The following is a 14,436-nucleotide window of genomic DNA, read 5'->3' as shown; positions in this document are numbered from 1 at the left end:
CGAAGCCGGTCTTTCAGTGTATGGAATTAGTGCTAGAAGCTGCACAAACAGGTTCTACAGGAGTCAATTGTGTGATAGACATTTGAAGTTATATACCATAGAAAACAATTAACATTGGCAGGATGCATAACTTAATCTCCTTGATGAACTACCTTGATGAACTAGCCTTTGTTTGCAGAGGACCTTGATTGCTGTTTTAGTGGCAGTTTTCATCTTCCACCAACTGCAAGAGAACTTCTAGCCCTGCATTCACTGTTATTAAAATTTGCTGGAGATGTATACGGCATTCTTTTATTCTTCATTGTTCCTCATTGCATCAGTCAGATACAATCTTAAGAGTAAACAGACTAGCACCTTGCCCCAGAAGCACCTTGAGTGGGCATTCAGTATATCTCCTTCTTTGTTTGCTTGGTTTTTTGTTTTTTTATTTCTTCTTCCAGTGACCCTTTGCCCTTCCCTTAATACAAAATTGTCCTCTGGTCAGATTCCCCTGCAGTAGATCTTCTGTTCTTGCAGTCACGGTGAGAAACTTGATTGAGATAATGACCAGATTCACCATACAAAGGACACACATGACCTCCAGTGAGCAGCACAATGTGAGTTAGTCATCTTCAGGGGGAAAAAAAAAAAAAAAAAGGAAATAATAGCTCAAAGGGGACCAAATGGGGAAAATGACAGAAAGAGGCAGAGAAAAATATTTTTGGTTCATCAAACTGCTGCTTGTTATGTTCCAAACACTAAGGACCTATTTACACTAGGGAAACTTTGCAAATGCTTCCCAACTTTGCCACCACTTTTCAGCTGCATCAGTAGTGAAATATATGGGGAGCCCAAGAATGGGCCACCGGCTGGCATTGCTATTTGCATCTTACTTTAGGACATGTATGGTAGCAGCAGCTGCGGGCTTAAAATTCCCACAGCAGCTGGTAGTGGATCTGCATGAGAGCTGCTGGCCTTTGCTGCAACTGGTTTAGCTGAGCCAGTGGTGTCAAAAGAGGGAACGTTTTGCTATGTTTTCCTAGTGCGGACCAAGCCTAGTGCTGGACTGCTGCTTCATGTTGGTAACACTGGTGGTGTTATCAAATTTGTTCTTTGACTTTTTAAATTTTTATTTTATTATTTATTTTTTTTAGAAAGAGGTAAAACTTTGTTGAATATTTTTTATTAAAGGTTCTCTAAAAGTCTCAGGTGCAGCCACATGAAATCAAATCATATGCTGTATAAAAAGATTCATCTGTTCTACTTTATATTTGACTAAACTATGCCAGTGTTTGACTAGTCCTTTTTAATGAACAGATAATATTTTGAAATTCTGGGTTACAAAACAGAACTGAAAATCTAAAATACTTTTACAGAGCGGGCAGCTAAAGTTGCTGAGCAGCAGGAGAGAGAGCGAGCAGCACAGCAGCAGAATTCCTCCCCCCGGGCAGGCACTCCTGTCGGGGCTCTTATGGGGGTGGTGCCGCCACCAACACCAATGGGAATGCTCAATCAGCAGTTGACACCCGTTGCAGGTAAAATGTAGGAGCTATGACCATTTTTTCCTCATCCACTATATCAACCCCCTTCATAACTCTGAACACTCTCTTGGGTCACTTTGTTCTTACGGAAGAAAAAGTTCAACCTCTTCAGTCTTTCCTCATAATGAGCATACATAACTGCAGCAGTAGCCTGGTAGTCCCACGTTACTTGCTCCAGTAGTGAGTAGCCTGTTGAAAATGCAGGGAAAAGGGTCGTCCTTGTGCAGTAGTCCTGTTCTGTTTCTGTGCAGTCGTGTTTATTCACTCTGCTTTGCAGAGTCCATGTTTAGCCCTGCTACGGCAGGAGGGGAGTAAGCTAAATACTCATCTAGTGCATGCAGGGTCAGTGGAAGTAGTAAAGTAGGAGGCAAACTACGTCTTTTTCTAATTGTCAGGAAGGTGAGAGGCAAACAGAATCCAAACCAGTTTTAAATCCAAGCAAAAGCTTTACAGAATTGCTGGTTAGACACTGGTAAGCAGAGCAGACTAGGATGTCGAGCCATTGCAGGAAGAAATACAAAATGCCAGCATTGCCAGTTTTATCATGTGAATTTCAGAACAGAACTGAGCTTGGAGAACTCTTTCCGAAGGTCCCTGTTGCTTGGTGTTGTGCTTGTTACCAGTTGTAATATGACTTGAGTTCATAAGGAGTATGTGCAGAGTTAGTATTTTCAGGATCAGATCTGAAGACAATGTAGTCCACTGGAGATTCTTGTATGGGATTCAGCCATACATTGATGAGAAAATAAATTAGGTATGACCTGATAGGTTGTTTTCCTTCCCCCATATCGAATTAAAATAGCTGCATTACTTCAGTCGAGGTCAAAATAGTGCCAAATAGGTAAAAATGAGTATTTGGAGGATTTTTGGTTTGGGATGTGTTGGGTTTTTGTTTCTTTCTTTTGTTTTGTTGGGTGTTTTTTTAGTTTTGGTATTTTGTTTTTTTTAACTTAAGGCATTCCATTTATTCTTTTGACATTTTCTTTCCTGTATCACAGGCTGTGGCCATATTTAGAGCTGACAGCCTGAAGCGGTTTTCATCATGGTCTCTAAATGCCTTTTCAGTAAACAGGCTGCATGGATGTTTAAACTGAAGGCATGTTCCTTATTTGGTTCATGGTCTCCAGATTACAAAGCATTCATTTACGCTGAGTTGCATTTTTCTTTTTTTTTTTTCCCTCACTTTGTTCTTGGTAATTTTCCTCTGAAGTGTTTGCAGTTGGTGTGTGTTTGTGTGTGTGTATACATGTATCTGTGCATATATTAAGAAAAAACAAGAGGGAGTTCTCCAGTGCTGATCTTTGTGAGCAACCTACTTCAGTCTAGACCATGTAGAAGCATCATCCTCTTGTCGTTGTGTTTTCTTGGTTTGGTTCTTGGGTTTTTGGCATTGAGTCATTCTTCCAGTTTTTTGGAGGTAGTTGTTGATGGGCAGTAATACTTATTACTAACACTTTCTTAAAACTTTTCAAAAAAACATGCTAACTACACATGCTAACTTACTTCCTGTGGTAGCCTGCTTAAAAGCAAACCTGTATTTAAGACCATCATCTTATTCCAGCGGTTAGACATTCAAGTCTTTTCACTTTGTCATTGTGAAATACTTCCTTAAAGTGGATGATCAAGTGGACCTTTTTAACTCCTTCTATTTTTTTGGCCAATGTGAAAAACAGTCTCTTTCATCTTTTAGTTTCTGCAAGTCTTACTTTTAGAAGTATCTTATTCTGTTGAGACCTCTTTCACATTCTCCTCCATCACTTGATTGCTTTTATCTAGTTCAGAGAACTTCTTCATGGCCCACAGGTCCAAGAAATCTGGATACATTCTCAGATGCGTTTCTCTTAGTGTGCAGCGCTCTAGTTTCCTGTAAATTCAGGCATTACGAAAGTTTATTTAATCTTGCGTTTTTATAGTAAAAAATGGGAGAACAAGGAATTTGAATGGCATCACAAATCACAGCTGTGGGAGCTGGAAATAGTTTGCCCATGTTTACTAGCTTAAAATCAAAGTGGTAACTCGTACATGGAGTATGAAAGTGGCTGCTATTATAACCTTGTGATGAGCTATAAGAACTGATTTCTCATGGAGATTTGATGACAACTTTATTCAGCCAGCCAGTGTTTGATTATTTTATTTGGAAATGTAGAAATGAGCTTTCATGATTGATAAAGATGGGTTTGTTTCATTGGAGATTTTTGTTTTATTCTGTTTTGTTTGTTTTAAAGCTTTGAGGTGTATATAAATGTATGTGATTGCAGCTTGGAGTCTACTGGAAGTACCAGGCAGTAGCTACAGTGAAAGCCTAGGGATTTCTAGATTTCATTCTAGGGATGCTTTTGTTGTTTTTCTTCTACTTTTTCCATAACAAATATAGATTTCACTATGTTAATAAAGAGGCACAGATGAGCTTCCAGATACTTGAAATAGATACCTAAGATCTATTTAATAAGTGTCAATATAGGTGTCCTGTGGAGGGAGATCAGTTCTTTATTGTCTCTTTGTTTGCTCCATGTAAAGCTTTTGGAATTTCAGGTTTCTGACCTTTGTAACTCTTCCTGAGGAAGTGAGAAATTTAGCTTGTATTTTGGAGCTTCTGGGTCTGTTTCAATCCTGAGTTCATGACAGCTTTTTTTTCACTCAGAGCTGGTGTGAGTTTTTGGCCAGTCTTATTCCAGAAACCCCTGTTCTGAAAGTTTCTTTTATGAGTTACTGGGAGTGTGGCAAAGACTCAGAAGGTGATTTCTTGGAACAGAGTATAGAAACCCCAGCGATTTTTTCCATTTCCGAACTTATCTCTCTAGACCTGCTTCTCTCCTCTGTCATCTTTTCATTGTCTTTCCAATACCTTTCCTTGGTTACCTGACAACGCATCCATTTAATTTAAAAAGCCTAGAAAACAGATGAGGTACAAGCAAGTTGTCAGCAAGTTATGTTGCAGGACCTAATAAACACAGTGCAGTTCTGTTGTCTATGTTCACCTCACGGATAGCATGAAACTGAGCTGAAACTAAAATAAGCTCGAAATTTTCTTCCCTCACATGCAGAAAATTAAAATGATAAGCAGCAGCACGATACCATCCTTGTCATATCATTGATTTTCCTGTAAAGACACCTTGAAAACAGTCAGTGAAATTCTGTGAGGGCCTGCAGGTACTCCTTCTAAGACCTTTTACTTCAGTCTAGTGCCGTGAGTGTAAGCCACTGCAGCCCAGCACATCCAGTGCTGTCAGGTTAAAAATTTGAGTTACTTCCATAGTTTATACTGGAGATGTTTTAATAAAGGTCACCCCAGTTACTGCCGTTGGTTTTAACTATGCAAATGTTGTAGGGCTTTTGTGTGTTAATTTTGCATATGCACTGCAGAAAAGTATATAGGTTTTTATTTTTGTTCCAGTTGAGTTTGTTCTCCGAGGTAGCCCACAAAGCAGGGCTGTGTGTGTAGGTAGTGTTGTGTTTGTAATCTGTATGCAGATGGCAGAGCTTTAAGCTGTATTAAAATTGCTTGCCTTAGTAACATTTAATTGTGGCTTAATTTATTTCTTGTGTTAACGTATGTGAATATTCAGCATTTTAGCCTTATGAGAAACATACAAATACACTAGATACTAATTCATCAGAAGTATAGTGTTTCATGTTTATAATTTTTTTATTTTTCATTTGTATCATTTTTGCAAGATACTAATTGTAGTATCATCTTGCTGTACTAAAGGTGCTTTTTTTTTTTTCCTGTGGGTAGTGCATGTCTTACTGTGTAGATCATATTGCATGTTATTGATGCATGTTTGAAATTTGTTGTGTCCTTCAAGGCATGATAAGTGGCTATCCACCGGTGCTGCCACCTTTGCAGGGCCCAGTTGATGGCATTGTTAGCATGGGCAGCATGCAGCCACTTCACCCAGGGGTGCCCCCGCCCCACCAACTTCCGCCAGGTATGCCAGGCATCCCAGGCATCCCACCACCCGGTAAGAATGTCATCCTCATTCGCTCCTTATTTCATTTTCATGTACTTGCCGTTTAACCAGTTGTCACTGAAATTACTTGCAGCTTGTTTTAGTCATAGCTTTTGTTTCTGAACATTGCAGATTTGTTTAGCTGCAGCACCCACAATGCACTGCTGAATATATGAGGTAGATGCAAAACGTTGACACAACAGCATGTCCAGTAAACCAGCAGGGGAGTGTTACTGGGGAAATGTGACGCTGATCTGGCACAATTTTTGCTCTAGCCAAAAACCTTGACAATTCTGCTTGAGTTAATCAGAGGTCTGAAAAGCTGAAGTCTGCCTATTCGTATCCTCACATCATTTCAACAGCATCCTTCCACTCCTTTTCTTATTTAAAGCGGGCTTATAAATGAAATTTATTGCTCTTGTCCCTCACCAAACTCTTTTTCAGTATGTTAATGTTTATCGGTAGTCAGACTGCACTTCAATGAACCTGGTCACGTAAAGACCCCTTGGCCACTGGGGCACCAACACATCTATTTACAGAACAGTGTTGAGATTAAACCTTATAGATAGAACAGTAACTGGAAACATTTGGGGATAAGGTGAACTCAGTATACTATTGCAGCCAAATTTTGAATTGATTTTTGAGACCATATCTAACTACACGTTCGCTGTGTTTTGGCCACGCTTTTGATGAATAGTGAGGCTGAATGAAACAAACTTTTTTCCCAGTGTTAAAGCCATTAACGTGTCCCTATTATGGGGAGGAACGTTCATCTGCCTTCTAATCCTGTCTTCTGCTGATTCTTTCAGTTTTTACCTCTGATAACTCATGTGCCTATTTAAAAGATGTGTTTCCCATATGTTCAGCAGTTAAAAAAGGTGTGGACAAAAGTGGTCTCATTTGCCTCCCCCTACCCCACTTGCAACTGTGTTTATCAGAAATTCTGTTAAGACTTTTATCTGTATGTAAATTGTTTTGTGTTTTTTTTGTTTGTTTGCTTGCTTGCTTTTTTAAAAAAATCCATTTGTATTAGGTGTGCAGCTTCGCTGGTGTGTAAGATTGACCATAATGTCATGTAGGGGGAGTAGGAACACAGCTGTGTCTGAGCCTGCCTCGGACTCACCAAGGCAGTGACATTTAGCACACATCAGCAACATACAAATGTTTGGGAGGTGAATCCAGGACGATGCATTTCTTTGAAGAGTTCTTCCCGCTGGAGAAGTGGGCTGTGTGTATGGTGTTTAAAACTGAGAGGATATGGATTAGGGAAAAAATAATACCTGGGAATGGAGGACCACACCTGAAGTGGTACTAAATTGGGCTGGGTGGGCTAAGGGTGAAGCCATGCTCTGTGCTGGAAAGGTGAGGGTGCCCTCCTCCAGACCTCCTTGCTTTGTACCAAAAAAAAAAAATAAATCCATGCCATATTTCAGAACTTATATTATCAATGTTTGTCCCAACTCCTGACTTGCTGTTAGTACAGATGCATTTAAAATGCGGGCTCTCATCAAATGTAAAATGTACTTGAAATATGCTCTAGTGTGCAAGATGGAGTGGCACATGATCACCGATACAGAAATCTGCAGGCAAATGAAGCCCTCAGGAAGAGCATAGTTAGTTTGCAGCTTTTGCAATGAATGAATGTGAGAGGTGGCATAAACAGAAAGGAAAGCAGCAGCAGGCATAACTTCCCTCCCCCCCCAAAAAAATAATCTTTATGTAAGATAAATGAGAATTATGCAGTTCCTATAAATTTGTAAATTTTTGTATGTAAGACTGACATAGGTGTTATCTGCTGCACCCTGTGCAATAGGGAAAAGCCTCTATGTTTGAGAAAAAATAGTAGGTTTTATTTTTTTTGAAATTTGTTTCAAATGTTCGTTGGTCTTTTATATATAAGACTATTCAAGCTTAACCTGCATGTTGCATATTATATTAGTGAGATCTAACAGCGTTTGTGCAGTGGTTTGGATTTCCTCCTGCTGTGAATATATTTCATAAAACTGAACACAAGGAAATGTTAAATGTTGCTAAAGCAAATCAGCGTTTCCTTTCTTAAGGGATTCCAAGAAGATCCTGTCAAGCCAAAGGTGTATATTATAAATGAAAAGATTTAGTCAGGCAGTCACTAAGTAACGTGAAAAAAATCTGAAAACCAAAAATTATTCACTTTGCATTTCTTTAATTGAATTAATCCAACAAGCCACATATTAATGTTCAGTAGTTGTCATGTTGGCTTTTTTTTTTTCTTCATTCAGGAATTTCTAAAGTGTTTTTTTTTATTGGGGGAGAGGGGAATATTGGAATGTCTTACATCTGCTTAAAATAACTGTGGGCAACGATGTCAAAGTATAAGTGTTTGCTGTAGAAGATCAAAGAGGTATTTGTCACTGCTCTGAAATAAGACTAATTATTTCATATTTTGAAATATAGGTGTAATAGGCCAAAACGTGTCCCCCATGGTAGGCACTCCAGCACCTGGAGCAAGTCCTTTTGGACAGCAGGTGAGTCATTTTTGCATTATTTTTGAGGCTCTAAAGCTCTGAATTGGCATTTGAACAACATCTCAGTTAAGATAGGTAGGGATGCTGAGAGCCTTTCCCAAGGAGAATATAAACCAAATGTACATTGATGTATTTAGAACCAGTTAACATGTTACACTCAGACTGTATGTCTGTATTTGTTGGTTGAATTGTTATTCAGCTAATTAGGTTTTGTCCAGTGGGATAACTTGTCAGTGTAAGCAAGATAGTGCTTTGTTTTGTTTTCTTTCTACTAAACTAAGACAAGTCATTTCAATGCATTGTTAAACTGCTGATGATTTAGGTTTTGCATGCTTTGGTGATGCAGAGAGGATGCTGTCCACTTTCTCAGCCATTGATAAGTGGGTAAAAACTATTTTGTTTGCTCCCATATTTCACAAACTGACAAAGCAGATATTCATCAGCAGCTCAGAGTTTGTGAGTTTGGATAACAGTGATGATCAGATGTTCCTTTTCAGTTTTCAGTGGTTATTACAGATGAAATGTTCAGCACATTTCCAATTTTATTGACTGATTTTTTGCATCAAAGCAAAATGTGATTTTGGCTAGAGGGTGTAAAGAAAACCAGAATTTGAATGAGAACATAGTGAAGTGTATATGTCATGATGTTGAATTCCTCCAGACCACAGGATATCTGTGCTGAGAGTTGTCAGTACTGCTACTTAATCACAATTGTGGGAATTCTTCTTTGTGACTGTGATTTATTTGTGTGCCTGCCATTTTTGCTTGACAGTGACTACCATTTATTCTGTGGAAGTATCCCAGTTGTCCAAGGATCAGGGTCAGTTTGGATTAGATGTTTTAGAGATAAACCCTGCACTTCACAGACCACATGGTTTAGATCAAATTAGAGAAAACATGAAATAAAAAGGGAGAAAAAGGAGTAATTGAGGGTAACAGGAGAGAGGAGAAATGGTGATAGTAATCAGAAGATGTTTACATAGATTAGAAATATGAGCAGTGTTGTCTGTTAAATATGAATATGTTTTGTTTGCATTTCTTCCCTCTGTGCATCTTGGTGGCCCCAACATATAGCCCTGGCTGAAGTGGGTGTCTTCCAGGGAAATTCCCTTCTGCCTTTGGTCATAACCTGTTTTGAAGCTCCACTGTATGGGGATGACCTGATGCACAGATGTGGAGCGGCTTCCCTGCAGTTCCAGTTCCCCCACATGTGAGCTCTCCATCGTTGTGTCATTTCAGATAGGAATCCTTGGCCCGCCGGGACAGCAGGCACCTCCTCCGTATCCCGGCCAGAGCCCAGCAAGTCAGCCAGTTATGCAGCAGCCCACAACTCCCATGTTCGTCTCCCCTCCACCAAAGACACAGAGGCTTCTTCATTCTGAAGCCTATCTGAAATATATTGAGGGGCTTAGTGCTGAATCAAATAGTATTAGCAAGTGGGACCAGACCCTTGCAGGTAAGGCTTTTGATGCTGAGTGGGGTGTTTCCAGACAGAAAGCACTTCTTTGTAACCATTAGCATTTTCCATAAAAGCAGAAAATATTTAAATCTGCTGTTTACTTAATAAAATGCACACATGCAAGTAACTGTTAAAAACAAATCAACAGACTGGGAATATATATGTTGTCACCAGGCTAACTCAATCAATGTTGTACAAATCTTAAATACTAGGGCTTAAATACTAGGGGTAAAAGTTATACTGTAGAATTATGTTTGCCTTTTTCTAGAAAAAATGTTGTGAATATCAAAGCCAGTAGATAATTGGACTATTTCTTGGCCTTCCAGCACGAAGACGAGATGTCCACTTATCAAAAGAACAAGAGAGCCGACTCCCTTCACACTGGTTGAAAAGTAAAGGGGCTCATACCACAATGGCTGATGCGTTATGGCGTCTGCGAGACTTGATGCTACGAGACACCCTTAATATCCGTCAGGCGTACAACATAGAAAATGTTTAGTTGCATAACTGCTTCTTTCTTTGATACTGGTGTACAAGGAGTTTTGTGGAACAATAGCTGTTTTAGTTACTGGGTGGGGAGAGATAACCAACAATAATTTGTATTGCATTTTACTGTACATTGCAAGACCATTTTTATATAAGGACACTTTTAATAAGCATATTTCACTTTTTGTTATATTAAGTTGTCTTTATCAAATACACAGATTTTTGCATATGTTTCCTTTGTTTGGAAGGCGATTTCATAATTGGTTAAGCGTAGTCAAGGATTCATCTTTCTTATATTTTATTGCTGAGAATCTGATGCCATTGTTTTTATATAAAAGAAGAAAAAAGAAAAAGTATTTACAGATTGATACAGTGGAATGTGAAATTAGTCATAGTTTACATCTTAGAAGAATGTGTGTACATGTGCTTGTGTGTGCTAGCCACTTCCAGCAGAAATCTTGCTTGGATGTGAACAGGGAGGATCTCTTTAAAGAAGCTAAAGGGAAGGTGTGCATTGATGCTAGGGAAAAATGACATTTCAAGTCAATACTGAGGCAGCTGACTGGGCCACAGCCATTATGGAAGTGCTAGTGTGGACGGGACAAGGGTTTCTTGACTGCTCACATTATCCAATCCTGCCCAGTTATTTAATTGTGTAGCCAAAGCCATTGTGATCTGAAACAGTAATAGAATACATATGCTGGTGTGCCCTTAGAAGGTGAAATATTCCATCTACTAAGACCTGCTTTGGGGGTTCTGTGATATCCCTAACACTGTACAGTGGGAAGGGGAAGCTTCCTCCCTAAGCAATTCGGTCTGCATGTGGGAAAGGCGTTTAGAACTTCAAACCGGTTCAGGTCTTGGAAGGTAAGTTAGAGCAGAAGGGAAGTTTGAGTTGTTTTGTTAGCGAAGTAACGTGATGTTTTTAAATTCACACATATTCTGTTAATGATTGTAAGACATTTTTGTATGCTTTCTTGAAGTGTATTGATTCACCTTAATGAAAGTTTTGCAATGCAAAATTTGAGAGAAATTTGACAAATTAACTTTGAAGTAAAATACTGCTGTACGGTGTGTGTGAGTTTAGCATACCTAGCACCCTGGAGAAATAGAGTACTTTCACTGCAGCCTTCAGAGGGTTTGGGGAGTGGTGGTGTTTGTTTTTTTTTTTTTAGCTAAGTAAGGTAGGTATAGACTCTTCTTGCCAAATTTCAGGGTTGTGACTGCCTTCTGCGAAAGACTTACCTGTCCTTGTAACTAACCAACACTTTGGACTGTAGTTATTTGTTTAAAGGTAAATGCTTTCATGTATTGAATTTTAGAAAAAGAATTAATACTTTTAGTTTGCATTAAGTAACTGGGAAAGCTATATTAATTTGAAAAAATTGTTGGCAGGAATGCGGTCACTGCAACTCAGTCCAAAAGAGTTGATGTACTGATACACTTCCATCTTACTGCTAGAGATGTTCATCATGTGGAAATGTTTTAAAGTCTAGTAGTACATAGAACATTTTTATTCTAATAGAACAATTTTATTTGAGCACATTTGGCAGAAGGTTAAATATTTTTCTCCAAATACTGGATATCTTAGGTTCTGTTTTGCTGAAGAAATTAATACTGATGAGGAAAGTGACACGTACAAGTATGAACTGTTATTTAATTTTACTGGCTAATTCCTCTCCCTCACCTATTGCAATCCTCCAGTCATTGAACAGAAACCCATGTAATTACAAACAGGCACTTAAGGACAGTTTAGGTCAGATGTGCAATGGATCTGAAGAAAATGAAGCTAATCAGCATATAGGGAAATTAGTTTTGAACTCTGCAAGTAGCACACCTGTGGTACAGAAATTCTTTACTGGTCTTTGTAAATGACGAAGTTTATTTAATAAAGTAGAAACTGAATAGTCTTAGACCATCCCCATATATCAGTATCATCTTAAATTGTGTTTGAATTACCATAGGCTTTGCATGTTTTAGCCACAAAAATGGGATGTTGAAGCAAATCAGGCAGCAAATCGTAGTTTTGGGGTATTTGGAACTATCATGGATTGTACTAATACACCACCAGATTCTCCTGCTTCTCAGCATTAACAAAAATTACACCAAAGAACCTGGGATGAATTTTAGTTAAGTTATTGTTTTATTTATTTTCTTTTGAGGACTGGATGGGACTCCCTTTGGAGCCTGTATAACTCAAATGTTTAATTTATCTGAAGGTCAGTGATGAGCAGCCTTGCAGCACTGGCTCTCTCCTGCCCAGGCAGCTGAAGCCTTACTTTCACTGCTCTTTCCGGCCCAGGAGCCAGAGATTGGAAGTGCAAACAAAACCTGGGTCCTTCCGCAAGGCAGTGCAGAGCACTACCGCTAAGCCACTGGGCTGGCCCTAATCAATTATTTTAAGCTTTGTTTATTTATTTCAAAATCATGTCTCTCTATATTGGAGGCATTTCAGTCAATTGCAGTAAAATTTAGGATATAATGGCTACAGTCTAGAATTCAAAACCAGCAAAAGAAGCTGTTTTCTGACTCTGGTTAAAAAAAAAAAAAGACATGTCTGTCTGTCTTTCTCTTTCTCTCTCTTCGTGGGTGTTTAAACCCCTCATTTGTTTTCCACTGCCATTCATTGTACTGGCGTAAACAAAACTTTCATATTAAAATAAAAGTATGTATGAGAAATGGTTGGCTTCTGTGAGAGTGGAAAACAGATTAATCTAGGACCAGTATTTTCATAAACCACTTAGAGATGACTAATCATTTTTTTTCCTCTTACTCAGTCCTTCCCTTCCATGAGAAAATTTACTGTTTGTGTAAAAATTCAAAATGTTGATGTTGGTGACTTTTTTTTCTTTTTCAGCATATGTTTTCGGACCTGGTTAATCCATGCTTGGCTTTTCATTAGATCTTGTACTCCTGAAGGTTAAGCTGCTAACCAGGTTTATAACATGTATGTACCATCACTTTGTTTACCTGAGTCTTTTTAATTTGAATAAAAATAGTTTGCAAAGTGTTTTGGATTAACCAGGTTTGAGTGTCCCATCAAGACTTCTGTTAGGATTTTATTTCAAGTAATTCTGGCTGCTGCTCATCCAGATTGTATCAAGTCCTTGATACATGCACACTTGTGTGTGGGTAAAGAATCCTTTTTATATTGTCCTGTGTATTGCAAGATATGCCTTGTAGGTGCTAAGAACAGTGATGTTGAAAAATATGGTTTAAAATTAAGCCATAAGGAGCATCAGCAGTGAACCTTGAAAAATACATGACACATTGAGAACAAGCTGAGTGGAGAAGATAAGATTCAGTCAGTCCCAGCTGCCCCCCACATGAATTGCTTTGAAAGTAAACAGCAAGCCTTAATTTCATACTGGAAGCTAACCTGATTCAGGACTCTCTTTTATGTAGCTGTATAATAAAGGGAATTAGAACATTAATGTGGAAAAAAGCATCTTTTACATAATAAAATTTAAAAACCAGAATAAAATTTTCTTTAGTACCACAAGTGGCAAGAAAAAATACATGGTAGCAACCTCTCGAGTCTCAAGGTGCCTCTGACATACTATTTACAAAGCGATATTTGAACAACCAGAACCAGATAGCATTATATGTAATTAACATGCACTCATGCCTTAGACCCAGGGGCTAAACACTGCGTGTCATGTAGGCTGCTAGCTTTACAGAACTTCTACCTTTCTAAAATTTGATGGTGGCTGGTGCAGCTGCACAGAGAAGACTAATCCTAATCATCTTCCACATCTTGTTTGCTCAGACTGAGATACTGAAGATCATCTGTAGCTGTACAGAGCAAATGCACTGAATTGGAGCAGTGCTTGCAAATGGCTGGGTACTTTGAACAACATCAAGTAAGAAATGGGATCTGATTCATTGATATACATGAAATTTTCTGATGAATAAAATACATCTCATATTCCTTTTGCTTGCTGCATTTTCCAGCAAGTCTAAATGGACCATCATACAAAGAAACAAAAGGACAGCTGCTGCAGTGCAGTAGGATGTGGTGATACTGGATAAAGAGATTCCCAGTCTCTCTCAGGTCTCGGAGACACAGCAGTATCCTACAGCCGGTCCTTCCTGTGCCAAGAGGGATCAGAAATCCAGTGCAGAAGTCTGGCCCTTCAGATTAGCATCTGTTAAAGGAAGCAGCAGGAGAGACATGAAGAGAAACTAAGAATGCACTGAATTGCACAGCAGAACCAGCAGCAGGTGTGGCTCGCCCAGGTAAAGCTAAGCACGATGAAAGCCTTGAACAAAAATGGTGAGGGATGGTGAATTCTTCATTAAATCTGTGCAACTGTCTCTACAGGGAGTGCCCAAATTCAGTTTCCATTGGATGATTTTTGGGAGGACTATAATTAATCCTCATGCTTGGTGCATTGAGTAAGCACCAACATCGAGTAACAACTTAAGGAAATTCCTTAGGACCATTCATCCCAGCAGTGGCTGTTGCAGATTTTTGCACCTTTCTTGGAAGGAGCTGGGGCTGGCCATAACTAGAG

At 39.0% G+C, this 14,436-nt stretch overlaps 1 protein-coding gene across 10 annotated transcripts in view; it reads left to right on the top strand.

The window, feature by feature from the left end:
* Positions 1-12,940, top strand: part of PBRM1 (polybromo 1) — a 64,746-nt gene extending 51,806 nt beyond the window's left edge. For 5 of the 10 annotated variants that reach the window (XM_064454011.1, XM_064454013.1, XM_064454009.1 and 2 more), the window contains 5 exons: positions 1,356-1,514; positions 5,327-5,482; positions 7,904-7,974; positions 9,214-9,430; positions 9,760-12,940. In XM_064454011.1, the coding sequence (XP_064310081.1) occupies positions 1,356-1,514; positions 5,327-5,482; positions 7,904-7,974; positions 9,214-9,430; positions 9,760-9,932 (776 nt within the window). In that variant the 3' untranslated portion in view covers positions 9,933-12,940. The remainder of the gene's footprint in view (positions 1-1,355; positions 1,515-5,326; positions 5,483-7,903; positions 7,975-9,213; positions 9,431-9,759) is intronic. The other 5 variants (XM_064454016.1, XM_064454020.1, XM_064454017.1 and 2 more) reach the window with 2 other exon arrangements.
* The last annotated feature ends 1,496 nt before the right edge of the window (positions 12,941-14,436 follow it).

This window comes from Phalacrocorax carbo, chromosome 6 (assembly GCF_963921805.1).
Source record: "Phalacrocorax carbo chromosome 6, bPhaCar2.1, whole genome shotgun sequence".
Classification (NCBI taxonomy): domain Eukaryota; kingdom Metazoa; phylum Chordata; class Aves; order Suliformes; family Phalacrocoracidae; genus Phalacrocorax; species Phalacrocorax carbo.
This window is presented reverse-complemented; position numbering and strand designations above follow the sequence as displayed.